This window comes from Macaca mulatta, chromosome 12 (genome assembly GCF_049350105.2).
Source record: "Macaca mulatta isolate MMU2019108-1 chromosome 12, T2T-MMU8v2.0, whole genome shotgun sequence".
Lineage (NCBI taxonomy): Eukaryota > Metazoa > Chordata > Mammalia > Primates > Cercopithecidae > Macaca > Macaca mulatta.
This window is the reverse complement of record NC_133417.1, coordinates 109,108,999-109,124,203: the sequence shown is the minus strand read 5'-3', so window position 1 is coordinate 109,124,203 and position 15,205 is coordinate 109,108,999. Positions and strand designations below refer to the sequence as shown.

The following is a 15,205-nucleotide window of genomic DNA, read 5'->3' as shown; positions in this document are numbered from 1 at the left end:
GTTTTTGTGGGGTTTTTTGGTTGAATCTGGCAAACTTACTTCGAGCCCCTATCCCAGCATGTAGCCAAGGAAACATGAAAGAGGAAAGAATAAACTTTTCCTCCCTTTTTACCAATAGGGCGTGTCATGTTTCTGGACTGAACAGAAAAAATTGACCTGAGATGAGAAAAAATATATATATATGAAATAAAACAAAGTCTCTACAGAGCCTGAGTCATGGCTCTAACCAGGTGCAAACAACAAGTGAGGCAATGGGAATAACTTTCCAGAGAAAGCCATGTTCTCCTTTGCTTTGAGACCTCCCAAAACAATAACTGAATTTATAAAGTCTTGAACTTCTCAACTGGCTTTGCTCCAGTTAACAACACAGGAACATCAACATTTCACAAGCTCAGTCCCAACTACGTTGAACAAACTCTCTATTAACTGTGGATGTGGAAGAAGGCTCAGACTGGGTATAAAAATATAGTCAATTTTGGCAACAACCAACAATTCAAAAGAGAAAAAGAATAAAAATAAGAATTCACCAAAGAAAGAAAAAGATTGGAAGTAAGACTGGATTAAGACAAAAGTAGAATGAATGAGACACAGTAGGCAGCTGTAGCTCACAGTCCAGAGTCTTTAAGGTTTAAGACAAAAGATGAGTAGACCTGCACAAAGTTCTGCTGATCAAATGGGATAGAGATTAAGCTGGGACTGCCTAAGAAAACACTGATGGGTTCTGTATGGAAAACGGTCCTGGAGGTCTTAGTTCTCCAACTCATCAATCCATTTATTTGAGCATCTACTGTGTGCCTAAAGCTGTGATTATCCCTGTCTTGGAGAAGTTCCTGATCTAACTAGGCAGAAAAGACATACATGCTTGAAATTATTAGAGATGAAATCAAGTATAGTTATGAAACAAAAGGGGAGAAATCCACATGAGCTTAAAATGTCAGCAAATCTGATGGTGGAGGCAAAATTTGGGATTAGTCTTGATGGGTATGAGAATGAAGGATTATAATATTTGGAGGTGAGAAATGAGGAAATGGGAAGCAGCAGGAATGCAAGTACCATGCTGAAGAAAGACATGAGCAGAGGCATCTGCTAGGAGCCATGTGGCAGGAGGAGCTGACTCTGTAGCCCCTGGGCACTCTATCCGGCTCCCTTGTCATCCACATTCCTGCCAGGGACAAGTGGTTCCAAGGAGGAGGGTTGCAGTGCCCAGGCTTCCCCTGCATGGTAGGCCGAGCCCCTTTTAAGTTCATGGATTATTTGGGCTTGGAGCTGCTCCAGGAGGACCCTGATCCCAGAAATGGAGATGGTGATGAAGGTTGGAATCCCACGTGATGGTTGGTCCTCTGATTTGGGGACAGTTCACCTCTCGAGTACTGCAGACATAGGATCTTCTCTCATAAATGACATGGGGATTAGAAGAGGCTTTCATTTGGTGCCCAGATGCACTCCCTTACCCTCATATTTGTTTTCTCCCCTTTCAGCAGGAGAAAGTCTTTCAGCAGGTCATAGTCTTTCTTGTACAATTCTTCTGCCATAGGGGAAGCTTTTTTGAGCTAAAGGGTATTTTATTTTTATAAGATTGAGACTGAACGAAGGGGGCAAGGCTTACCTCAGTTAACAACAAATGGTAGAATTTTAGGCAATAGCAGAGGAAATATTAAGCTTAAATAAAGTAGTCCATTATCTAAGGGTGTCTGAAAGGTACCTGGAGGGCATGACTTGTGTAAGGCACTCTGTCACTTAGATCTGCCTATCAACTATGAAAAAGGGTAATCTCTCTAAAGATGTTTAGAGGAGTAGAAATGATATACTATCCACTGAGGCTCCTGATTGGTGTTTTTCTTCATGGCTACCATCCAAAGGCCTAGAGAGCAAGAAGCACAGTCTTCCACAGAAAAGGAGCTCATTCTAGGTAATAATCATTACCTTACTTTGAAAGACCTATTCATTTTTATTTAACAACCCCTTATGAAATGCTTACCATGTGCTGTCTTGTGTGTTCGTTAGTACTTGCTGGGGAAAGAAAGAGAGAGAGAGAAAGAGAGCAAGAGCAAGCAAGAGAATGAGCAAGGGAGAGAGACAGAGGAAGAGACACAGAGTTGCCTAAGCAGTGATTCTCAAAACTTGATGGGTATAAGAAGCACTGGGAAGATTTTTGGAAATACAAACTCCTGGCCCCACCACTCAAAGATTCTGATTCAACGCATCTGGGAATAAGTGTGAATTGGTGTTTTTAGTAAGTGACCAGTGGATTCGGTTACAGGTGGTCCCTGACCACATTGAGAATCATTGCAAAAGACAATAACAGGATATGGAGGTCAAAAATAGGAAACCTTAAGTGGAAACCAAACGTGCTGAGACTATACATTGGTTAAGCAAGAGTCACAGAGGGCTTAGTGTGCCAGGCCCAGGTGTGCCAGCTGACAGCAACATAGGACCACAGGTGTGTGTTTTCCCCACATTTGCAAAATTGTTCATTTGGAAGCCACAAGGAAAAGTTCTATTTGTCAGGAAGGCAGATCAAAATGGCTGCCGGGGACTTGGTTGCCAACATTGGAGTTGCCATGACAACTGTAATGCCTGTGAGAGTTGAGCTGAGAAAGCAAGGGGTAAGAAAGAGGAGGTGAAGAATCTGTGTTAAACAGCATGCTGATTGATTTATAAAGGACTGCTACGTCTGTGTTAACCCACATTATATCCCAAATAGTGGTGAAGAAATCAAAAGGAAAGAGGATGGATACCTTTCAAGAATTACTTGCAGGTAGTGGGCTGGTGCAAAGCTGACTCATGAAGCATTATTTGTCCTTCTGTGATTTTTCAATTTGTTTTCAGTATTTCACATATTGGAGACTCCACCAACTACTGAATGAATGAATCAAAAATTTAAACACAATACTCAAATGCAAGTATGATAAAGACAGCTCCGGAAAATGACCACCACAGATTTTTATTTAATTAAAAATATTATACATGTTGTTGCATTTTCATGGAAAATATTGAGTTAAAAACACCAGCAGTGTTAATTTTTAGAAACCTTCATGTACCCCATTTTGCCACCTGCTGCCTTCTTTTGTCCATGGCATTAACCACATATTTGTAAGAATTGGACCCATCGAACTGGAGCTTCTTAGAAGGTCATACCTATGGGTTTCCTGGAGTAAGCCATTGTCTTCAAGACAGTGTTCTGTCAAGTCAACTCAGATACCACCAGCTGTGGCTTCCTTGCAAACTATTAAAAAGAACTGGTGTAAAAGCCCCAAAGCACATGTCAACCCCAACTCAGCACAATTCCGCACAATCAAGCACTGCTATGACCTTATCCAGTTTCCAAGCCAGTTAGCAAATGACCTTGTGTTCTACCTGGTGTATTAGTGTCCTGAGCTCATCCACAAAACTTCCCTGGGACCCATGGTGGAAAGACACTGCTATATAGTGTTTATATTCAAACCATAAACAAATACACAAAAACATATGTGGCTCCTTGCACAATACTATCAAATTAAAATATATATATGCAATACAACCTTTAGCATCACTGGCTAAAACATAGCCATGTGAGTATTTTTGAAGCCTTGATGTAATTATACATTTGTTTCAGAAATAAAAGGCATAAAATTTAACTTGAAAAGATCATTTCGGCTATAAACGTCTCATACATAAATATAAGATGTGTACAATATAGTCCTTTCTCTCTCTCCCTGCCTTTTCTTTCTTTGGACTGTGCCATTCCTTAATTCCTTGACCCACATCATAATGCTGCATCCCCATATTATTCCCAAGTGATGCTTTCACTAAAAATGGAGCTGATGTGACAGGAACATCCCAGCTCTGTCTTTCTGCTCCTTTGCTTTAAATTGTAGTACACGTAATTTGGGTTCTGCATCCAACTTTATATTAAAGAGAGATGAATTCCCCCCAAATGCACAAACAAATAAAAATAGCTGGATAGCAAAAAAGTTAGAATTGCCTCAGCTCTTGGAAATTGAAATATGGACTCTCTTCTTCATAATGGTTTCTCAATTGATGGGAATAAAATAAGGCTGAAATTGCTTTTCACATTCTGGCTCTGTTGGGGGCATTTTCACATAGACCCCTGTTGTGAGAGGGCTTCTTTTCTTTAGCTGTCAAACACAAAAAGAAACAGTAATTACTACTGAGGAATACAGAAGCCACTTCTAACCATAATAGAACTCAACACATATTGGGTCTCTACCCGGTTAAAAATGAATGTTCACAGCATACAGAATTATAAACCTCAGGAGATTTTCTTGATTCAACTATTAAAATTTATTTTAGATAAATAACTGTGATTTTGATGTTAAATGGCAATCATTTGCCTTGAATGGAAGATAGGAGAAAGAGACTTTGAGAAAGCTTCACAAAGAACACCCAGAAAGCCCATGATAATTGATCGATCTTGTCTGCAAGGGAACAAGCTTGATAAGGTAATAAGCTTTAGTTATCCTGTTTGAGAGCTGTATTTCTCATCTCCACTGCTGAACCTACAGCAAAGGACATCTCTGTCAGGTTGGGTGGAGGATGTTGGAATAGAGTGTATCTTTGTGTATGTGTATACGAGACAGAGAGTGAGAAAGAGAGAGAGAGAGAGAAAGGGAGAGAAGACGGCAGAGGAAGAGAAGAAGGGAGGGAGGGAGAAGGGTGAGTTTGTAATGGCAAAGCCAGCCTTAGGCAGAGGTGTCTGAGAGGGACTGTCAAAAAGAAATCCTGACAGGAGGCCTGATTCCATACTTCTACCTCTTCTACCACTAACACCTGTAATAAATAAAAACTGGGACTTTCGTTTCCCAGTAAAGCAAACCGGATAATAGGGATAGGTATTATGTGAGCAGCTACAGCTTGGACAAGGAAGGTACCAGAGTGGCACAAAGAGGTGAATTCCAGGTGATGAAGAGGGCCATGGAGAAGGCGAATAAAGACCATCCAGATGGTCCTTTCTAGCAGCATTCTGCCTAGCCTAATCTCATGTTTTCAGGGCTGTTAGCTTAAGTACAACTGTCATGAAGACAAAGAGCAAAACAGCTGCCCCATGTTATTGCAACGGTTACTCAAATTGAAACCCTGCTCAGAAGCACACGAACATTCAATATCAAACAAATTCATCTAAAATATTAGTCATTCTGAAACCTCAAATGCCAATGCATACGGTTCTAGTGTGTTCTTTACCACTGTCCTTCTTTCTCTTCATTTATTGCCTCATCTCAAGAACACTAAACTCAACACCATCTTTTGGTCAGTAGATACCACTAAAGGTATCCCCATCAGACATGGTGCACCATCAGCACCACACTCACCATTTTGCTCAAAGAAACAGCTGTGAGGAGAAAGCTATAAAAAAACAACCCCGAACTAACTGCTGCAAGGATCCAGAGGAGGAAGTCAGAATCTGGGCACGGTTCTGGATCTGCAACAGAAAACAAAGCAGAGCCTCCCTGAGACAGTTTTAAACTCTAGGGCTCTACTCTCCAACATTGGTGGAAAAAGGACATTAGAGCTTCCAGGCCTTGAGGTCCACCCCTAAATTGCATGGGTATCCCACCAATAGTTTTGGCTATTGGGACTACTTCCCCAGGAACATCATATCGTATCAAAAGCATGGGTCAAGCGTCATGATGATTAGCACTCCAGAGCAAGTGCCCCAACTTCCCCCAATAATTTTATTTTATAGTCAGAATGCTATTAAGGTTGCTACCTATCATAAGCAAGGCTACCATGTGGTAGAGAACTCTTAAAGAGAATTTCCACAGTCCTAAAAATAAACAACCTGAAATTAAGGAACAAAACTGTTTTTACGCATAGAAGACCACAATGCAACAGGTGTCAACTCAGTGAAATGGCTTTGCTCACCAATTACATAAATCTGGGTTCCATTGCCTATGCCCATGTAGTATGGTGGTGGGTACATGAGCTCCACCTTGCAGATGTAGAGTCCTGTGTCCATAGCCCTCAGTCCTTGGATAGTGAGGTTCACTTGATTTCCACTGGAGGTGCCCGTGCAGATGGAATCATCTAGGAAGGTCAACTCATTCCCCATCATGTATGTTGCCGCACAGACTTCAGTCACCTGGCTGTCGGCCTGCCGAAGCACTGTCACCCGGACCTCAGTGGCTTTGCCTGGAGATGCATACTCACACACAAAGCTGGCGATCCCTCGGCTGTTGGCCAGCACCACAGCAGGCTGGGCCACGTGCATTGCTATCATGGAAAAGTCAAAGGGAACTCAGTGAACTCATGCTCCTTCATGACCAAGCCCAGGCAAGCCCTTCTGCCTTCTAGCTTCATCCCCATGGCCTTCTCTCCCCCATCAACAAATCCATCACTTACCCCTTCCCCTCTCCACACCCCCAGCCTCCCCTCCATCTCTCAACTGTTTTCCAGCTACTCTCCATATAGATGTTTTCTTACTGAGAAATAGATTCTTCAAGATGGTTGTGGCAGGAAGAACACCGATATGACAAACAGAAGACCTGGCTCTCCCATGAAATATGTGATTTGGAGCAAGTCACACTTCCCCCATGTCCTTCATTTTTCTCATGTATAGTAAGAGAGAATTAGATGAGATGATATCTTCTCTGGTATTCTAAGGTTACGGTAGAACAATAGGAGCTATATAGTTCCGGAACTATAATGAGTGGTAGGGGAAATTCTGAAGGTTGAGGTACAGAATCTTGCTTTATCTCTCAAAGCCTATGTCAAAAACCTCTGCCTACTTATTGAGCTGGCCCTGAACCTCTGTCACCAAGCAGTAGCTGTGTCTTGATGCACTGTACCAGCCTCCGCCTTCGCTGGCATTTTTGTAGAGTGGAAGATGTTGTTAGATGAAGGAAGCCACAGAGCCGAGGGCACCGGGTCGTTTCCTCTCTAGGTTGAGGCAACCCTCCTGTTAACTCCTGTGGGCTTCCCCTGACACCACACCGCCTCTCTGCCCTTTCTTTCTCCTTGTCTTGAACACTCCCGTGCTCCTTTGTTTTCTCTTTCCCCACAGGATAAAGGAGATAAAGCTCTCCATACAGAGAGGCTTGCGTCAACTCAAAAATAGTGGCTGCATGCCAAATTACCTTCCTGTAACTAACCTGGCCCCTCTCCAGTCAGTCTGACAAGTGAAACCCAAAACTTGTGTTGCATGATGTCACTCATCTGCTCAATCCCTTTGACGCTTTACTAACACCGATTGCAAAAACAAATAAAATACATAACATTCAATGAGTTCCCCATGATCCAATTCCAATCTATCACTCCAGTCTGAATTTCTAGGACACACTTTCCTGCTTATAAATCACCCTATATTAGAGACACTAGTCCCTTCCGCCAAGCCACCTGTACTGGACATCTGTCCTCAGAAGAGAAAACAGTTTGGCAGCAGCCACGGTCATGTCTATTCCAGCAGCCCTAGCTAGCTAGACTATAGTTTTCTTCCCTAACCCTCGCCTCTGCCTATCAGAGATGCCCTCTGAGCATCCTTAGCACTGTGATAACTCCATTGCAGCACTTCATTACATTCTGCCCTGTATTAAAGTTATTCGTGAGTTAATCACATCTCTCCACTTTTTTACTTGTGGTTCATGAACTCCTGTGAGCAGTGATTATATGCCGCCCAAGTGAGCACTCAATAATCTTTATTGTATTGACTCTAAGCTTAAGAAATCCTAAATGTCCTGCCCTCTCCCCAGGCAAGCTCCCACTTATCACCACTAAATGTGGTCACACTCAACTTTCCAGTATCTGTCATGGGACAGTCCTGCCTGGTTACTAGTTGAGATAAATTTACTTTAGGAAATTTAAATACTTCTAAGAGCATTTATTTAATCTTTACATATTTAAAACATGTAAAAATAAGAAAATATATGTGAATATTTCTTCTCCAGTAAAAATTAAACCATCAAATAACTTTTGAGCACCTACTTCATACAAACTACATGGTTTCTTAACCAAGAAGGTCTAGAGAGAGATAAGGTTGAGATTCAATGGAAATACTCATCATTTTAAGCCGTGTAACAAACCTAGTGTCAGCCTCTGAAGAGATGAAAACTGAGGATCTGCATCTGAAACCCACATGTAGATCAGGCAACAATTAAGTATTGTATGCCAAACAGACTGGTGGCTTGCTTTCTTTCCTTTTTCGTGTGTGTGTGTGTGTGTGTGTGTGTGTGTGTGTGTGTGTGTGTTTTGCAATTTCAAGCTTTTATTTTTATATAATTGGCTAATTAGCTTGTAGAATTGATTAAGAGAACCTTAAAACCTTGAATTAAGTAAAGAAGGCATTCTTCCCATGATTTCCCTACATTTTAAACAGGCTGGCTAATTCGTTTATAAAGCATATGAATCCGAGGACCTTAAAACCTTGAATTGTATGGCAAAGAAACTCTTCCCAGGATTTGCTTAAATCAATTAAAAAAAAAAAAAAAAGGAACTTGTGAGCTCATCCTGAAACCCAGCTCAAATGTATTCAGGACTATGGATATCCTTTCCCTCTTAAATTACTTCCAGTCTCATAGAAGGGTCTGAAATTGCCTGTGACTCTCTCCTAAACCAACTCACATGCATTCATGAAGCCCCTACTAAATACCTGGCACTCTGTTCTGAGGTATCTCTTTGCTTATTTGCTGCCGCCCAACTGTTCCCTGCTGACCCTGGAATACAGAGCCAGCCAAGCCAGACTGGAGTTTTACCTTTAACTTCTGGCTTTGCTATAAATCACTGCCCTTGACTGCTGAAAGAAATGAAACCCAGGTGGGAGAAACACCTCCTCCATCTTCATGCTCCAAAAGTCTCACTCACCTTTGGAGAAGACAGGGATGAAGAGAAGAGAAAACAGGAGAGTGTAGGGCCGGGTCCTGGTAGCCAGGTTGAGCCGAGCCTTGTGCCGCTGAAATCCAAGGCAAGCCATGGCTTTATGGGAGCGGTGTTCAGGTCTTCAGGAAGTAGAGCGAAACCTTTCAGGATCCTGAAGCTTTGAAATGTGTTTGAACCCACACAGAATCAAGGACTTTATATAGATAGCTTTGATCCCAGGTATGTATTACACATGTGCACACACAGAAGGCACTTGAATAGAAAGCCTTTTTGTTTTGGTTTTACGAGAAAGGAAGCCGTGGGTTTAGCTGTTACGTCGAAAAGACAACCTCAAGCACTCAACTGAACAAAACAAGCCAATCCATGGATGGAAAATGTATTCAATTTGAAACTGAAGCTTCATGTTCACTTTGAGGATCTGGATAACTAAGTGGAGATTTGGAGAATTTCCTGGAGTACAAGGGTCCTCCTAATTTTATTCAATCTCTTGGGCATCCTTAACCATCCAATCCAATTCATTTCATTGACATCTCCAAACCTGCTAGGCTGCTAACTTTCTGATCCCTTGGGCTAATGGCAGGATTTGTCTGTAGGCATCATTCATAAAAAACTGTACTCTATCTGTGAAGCACCATCCTTCTAATCGTCCCTTGACATGCTTTACAAATAAGTTTATTTCTCCTAATTCCATTTAGCATTTGGTTAAGAGAAAATACCAAAATCACAAGAAATAAACTGAAAACAGGCAGAAAAAAAGCTGCCTCTGGTTTTGCAGAAGGAAAGAATTCAGATGTTCTTAAAAGCCTTAACTCAACAGAGACAAAACAGAGTTAAAGAAGGTCCAAAGAAAAGCCAATCCACACGATTCGAGAGATTAGAGCCTTCCATAAAAGGATAGACTTTTTTTTTTCTAATACAAGTTTTTCAAGCAGAAAATTCAAAAGTGAAGGTTAAATATAACCAGAGTCCTTAAACTTGTGACAGCTGTAGAGAGGACCAATGATCTAACAAAAAGAATTTGAAACACTGAGGACCTTCCTTAAATCTGGAGAATTTTCATACATTTTAATAAAGAAAGAAACATTTATATAGGGAGCCTGTAATATGCCAGGAGTTGTGTGCACTTAGGATTGAATGATGACAAAACAAAAACATAGTTGATACCTTAAGGGGCTTCTAGAAGGCTGACGTGCAAACAGACAGTTGCAACAGGGAATATGGCATTTGCCTACTCCAGTCTGTCCATGGTTTCCCATTGTCCACACCTCAGTACAGCAGAGGAGGCTCTGCAGAATACTCACCACATGCTTCCCTCTTTGACCTGTCCCCCAGCATTCCCTCCCATTCCCCTTTCCTGCATTTGTCTTTCCTTCCACATGCCTCTTTCAGGCCTCATCACTTTTACCCATGCTGTTCCTACTGCCTTTTTTCTCCTATTATCTTATTTTATACTCCTTCTCATCTTCCAGGACTTAGCTCAGCTGTCACCTCCTCCAGGAAGCCCCTTCTGACCTGCCTGTTTTCTATACTCCACTACACCTTATAGAAATCTTCAAGCCACAGCTCAAATATCAACTAGCAATAGCAACCTAATGGGCTCTTACTAATGCCAGACTGGGCACCGGAGGTTTTCTAAAAAGTGAAAAACAAATGTTCCTGCCCTCAAGAGGAACACACAGCAGTGGCAAGGACAGATAGCTAAACCCATGATCATGATAGAGTGAGATCAATGCTGGAATTGAAGTATTACGTAGAGGAGCAGAAGCCAGTGGTTCAGCCTGTGGAAGTCAGAAAGGGCTTCTCAGAGGAAGAAAAGCCTGAACTTATTATTGAGAACAGGGAAAAGGGTGGATATTCAGACAAGAAGAACAGCATGGGCTAAAGTTGGAAATGGTATGAAGAGCTCATTATGGTCAGAGGACAGAGCTTGTCTGGGGATGAGCAGAAGGTGCAAGCTGATCCTCTTAGCAGCAAGGACCAATGAAACATATGGAGCAAATTGGTATGACTGAGTTCACATTTGGGGGAAATTTTAGGGATGGGGAGGATGGGTTCAGGGAGAAATGTAACCAGGAAAACTGGGAAGAAGACTATTGGAATACGCCAGGCAGCAGGATTTGGAAAGCTTTCTGTAGGGGACAAAATAGTAAATATATTATGATTTGCCGACCATATGGTCTCTGTTGCCACTACTCAACTATGTCATTTTAGAATGAAAGAAGCCATATATTACATGTAAACAAATGGTGTGTGTACATTCCAATAAAACTTTATTTACAAAAATAGGTAAAGTCTGGATTTGGCCTGTGGGCCATGGTTTGCCAACCCCTGGTCTAAACTAAGGTAATGACAGCTGTGAAGACAAGGTCCCTACGGGATTAGTCCACAATCAGTGAGTGCAGGGAGAAGTTTAGAATGAATGACACCAAAATTATAGTTTGAGAAGTACTGTGGTGCTGCAGAAATTGTTCAAATGTCAAGTTTTCTTTCTTTCTTTTTTTTGGGGGACAGAGTTTCGCTCTTGTTGCCCAGGCTGGAGTGCAATGGCGCAATCTTGGCTCACTGCAAGGTCTGCCTCCTGGGTTCAAGCGATTCTCCTGCCTCAGCCTCCCAAGTAGCTGGGATTACAGGCACCCGCCACCACGCCCAGCTAATTTTTTGTATTATTTTAGTAGAGACAGGGTTTTACCATGTTGACCAGGCTAGTCTCGAATTCCTGACCTCAGGTGATCTACCCGCCTCGGCCTCCCAAAGTGCTGGGATTACAGGCGTGAGCCACCGCGCCCAGCAAGTTTTGTTTCTTTCAAGTCTCATAACAACCCTACAAGACAAGAGTTATCATTTTTCCCATTTCATAAAGAAGGAAACCAAGGCATTGAAAGTTAAGGTGACTTATCCAATCACCCGTAGGAAGTGGCAGAGACAGGATTTGAAGCCAGTGATACTCTTTATCACTATGCTAAAGCAAAGATTTTGAAGTCCAAGATAACTGGATTTGCCTCCTAGCATGAGGACTTGCTTACTGTTTACCTGGGGCTCAAAGCCCAATGTCCTCCAGATAATGGCATCTTCTTCTCAAGATTATTGAAAGGATTAAATGAGATAATGCATGTAGCATGTATAAAAGGCCTATTGTAACAGAATGCCACTCAATAAATAATCCTTTCTAATTATATAGGGTCACTGAGAAGACAGAGGTGCAATTTACTGGAATAAATAACAGGAAGAGCAGGTAAGAAAGTGAAATGACAGCTTTCATTTGGGTATGTTGAGTTTATGGCATCCATGGAAAGCAGTTGCCAATAGGATTCTGGAGCACAGGAAGAGACATTAGTTTAGGCAACCATGAAGCCACTGATGTAAATGTCACAGGCCAAGTCACAAAAGGAGCATTCTCTAAACATTTGTTAAATGAGTGGTAAATGAATGAAAGCAGTTTAACATAAGAAGAGATGAGGGTTGTAATTAGAACCTTCAAAGACGTCTTACTAGATACCTTAATTATGCTTTTATGAAACTAATTCTGTCATAGCAAGAAAATTCAAATGGTTGTTTAAAAAAAAAAAAGCCGGGTAAAAGAATCTTGGTGAGAAGATATATTCACATATACCACCCCACAGATTACTTGATAATTATAATAGGGAAAAGATAATTGATAAATCTAGCAGATACTGCCTTAACCAAGTGATCCCAACTGAAGATTACCATGATGGAGTGTTCTGACATAGGGTACCTCCAGATACAATACACTGAGAAGGACACAACAACTTTGTGTGGTTATTGCCAAAATTGTTTTAACTGAATCTAAGCATGAAGAAATAATCAGACAAATCCATATTCTGCAAAATAACTGGCCTAGATTCTTCAAAAATGTTAATATCACAAAAGATTAAAAAGAGAAAAGCCTGGAAAACCACTCTAGATTGAAGGAGAAAATAGAGACATGACAACAGAATTTAATGTGTGATTCTTGCTTGAAAAAAATAATACAAAGCAGATTACTGAGACACTGGGGGAAATTTGAATATAGCCTATATTTCATAATAGCATTGCCTTAATGTTAAATTTCCTGAATGTGATCATTGTACTGGGGTTATGTAGGGAACCATCCTTGTTTATAGATAATACTCAGGTATTCGAGGTTTAAGTGTCAGAATGTCAGCAAGTACTCTCAGATGGTTCAGCAAAAATATGCATCTATGTTAGCAGAGAAAGGTAAAAAGAATTAAACAACAGTGATGAAATGTTAACAATTGGTGAATCTAGGTGAAGAATATGTGTGTGTTCATGGTACTATTCTTACAAATTCTTTGTAAATTTGAAGTTTTTCAAAAAAATGGAAGTAAAAATTATAAGGCCAACTATTTATATTATTAATAATATGGTAGGCAATAAACAATAGATGAGCAAACTGAAATGTAGAGAGGAAAAGTGACTTGCTGAAGGTGATTCTCCTCCTGCTTTCCTCAGATCCAAGCTCCACCTGGGACAGACCCCTGTAGACAACGTCTCTCCTTAGTTCCCTGTCAGGGTGTCTTCTGAGGGCTTAACATTGGAAGTTCCCAGCAGATCAGAAAGTACAAGGTGAAGTCCAGGTCTTTCTTCCCTGCCCTCTTCCAGATTCAGGGCCATGTATCTGGTAGTAACAGTACCTCTCCACAAGTACAGCTCTTGTTTGGTGGCCCCTGTTCTATGATGCCAGTTCTCACTCTTACCTCCCCTGGTCCTTTCCATCCTAGGGGTGCTATCAGCTTCCACTGTTGTTAGTGTTTGGGTGCATTACCAACCTCCACTCCTAATGCTTTTTAATATTTCTCAAAGTAGTTCTTTCATTGAATCTCTTATTTGAACCCCCTGTTTCCTGTTGAGACCCTCCTCAATCCAGTGTTACATTTGGTATGTGGCAAAAACTGGATTGAAATCTTCGTCTTCTCATTCCCATTCAGTACTTATTTTTCCCCAGTTATCTTATGTACAGTAATAACATGTTGTATCATATAGGTTTGTATTTATTATAGTCAATCATGTGCAATTCTGTCTTCCTCCAAATTCTATTTCCACAGCACTTACATCCTCAACACACACAAAGCACCTAATCAAGGCCTCCTTTGTACCTAACAGATAATAGAGAATTTCTGCATTTCAGTTTAGATCTCAAGTGTTTTTATTTCTCCAGCATCTCGTTTCCAGCTCTGGGGAAAGTGCTAATCAATAAGCACACAATCATAGGCCTGATAGGCACTAATGAGCCCAGCAGAGTGATTAAAAGCATGGCTGGAGTCAGACAGACATGAGTTCAAGTCCTGGCTCTGCTGCTTCTGGATATGTGATCTTGGATGACATTTTTTAACTTCTCTGATCCTCAGCTTCCTCATCTGTAAAACATGGGTAATTTACAGGAACTATCTTATATCATTATTGTGATGATTCATTGAGCCTATACCAAGAAGTTATTGAACACTGTGCCTATAATATACTATGTTCTCAGGAAAAATTAGCTTACATATTAAACACAGAGAAAGCTATGGAATTTAAATTTCAGCTGTTATATAAATCCTCTTTCATTATCATTTCTGCTGAATAGATGGTATTTTAGATTACAATCAGATACTAATTATTCTAATACTCACATATTTAATTTCTGCCCTGTCAGTATTTCCGTGAGTATCTGGAACCAAACAGCTTGTTATTTTTTACCTGATTGAGTCTAAAAACTCACACCTCTACACATAATCTAAGAATTATGTATTATAAGCTCTCAATTATTCAGTGGCCGAATATTCAAATGTCTAAGGGTAGACATCCTTGGATATTTTCATTTCAGGTTAGGAAGGGGAAAGTCAATTTGCTAATTATTTTTGCCACTCCAATTATAAAAGAAAAAAAGGTGGGGGGGTTGGTGGTAAAGGAAATGAAAATAATCGGCTAAAATTAGGACTTGGGGATTCACTGTGATTTCATTTATACTCACTATCTTCTTATATCCTAATAGCTTGAGTAAACCCCAGATTGGTTTTGTAGTACTCTTAGTGGTTACTGGGTTTGAAAGATCTCTCAAGATTTGCATAATTCACAGTGGTGCCTATGGTGAAGTATCTTCAGAATTCCAAATGAGGTAGAGTTTGAAGAGTAACTGGGTTGTTTACTTAATTGTAAAATTCCTCAGTTTGTACAGCTCATTCTGAACTTAATTCAACTTTTCAGATTTTTGAACCTTTTTTTCCCTAAACCTCCTCCAATTATCCTTTACCCAACTAGTACACCAAAAAAAAAAAAAAAAAATCAACTTTTTATTGAAAGATTTGCACCTGGCATCTACTGTGGTACCTACTGCAAAACATCCTTTGCTTGACGGTTTCGGATGTAATGGGAAGAATGAAAAGTCTAATATTTGCAT

The 15,205-nt window shown here is 40.7% G+C and overlaps 1 protein-coding gene across 2 annotated transcripts; it reads right to left on the bottom strand.

Annotated features, from left to right (window-relative positions):
- Window positions 1-2,928: 2,928 nt before the first annotated feature.
- On the bottom strand, window positions 2,929-9,075 carry CTLA4 (cytotoxic T-lymphocyte associated protein 4). Of its 2 annotated transcripts, NM_001044739.1 has the most exon segments (4): window positions 3,871-4,118; window positions 5,310-5,419; window positions 5,863-6,210; window positions 8,794-9,002. In NM_001044739.1, coding segments are annotated over 4 exon segments (672 nt in total). In that variant the 5' UTR covers window positions 8,903-9,002; the 3' UTR covers window positions 3,871-4,013.
- Between the last annotated feature and the right edge of the window lie 6,130 nt (window positions 9,076-15,205).

Excerpts from the sequence above, each read along its gene's own strand:
- CTLA4 (XM_015110723.3), bottom strand. The coding sequence starts at position 8,902 with ATGGCTTGCCTTGGATTTCAGCGGCACAAGGCTCGGCTCAACCTGGCT. Across the intron at positions 6,211-8,793 it reads CATCCCTGTCTTCTCCAAAG|CAATGCACGTGGCCCAGCCT; the intron begins GTGAGTGAGACT and ends TTTCCATGATAG. Across the intron at positions 4,119-5,862 it reads AACCCAGATTTATGTAATTG|CTAAAGAAAAGAAGCCCTCT; the intron begins GTGAGCAAAGCC and ends TGTGTTTGACAG.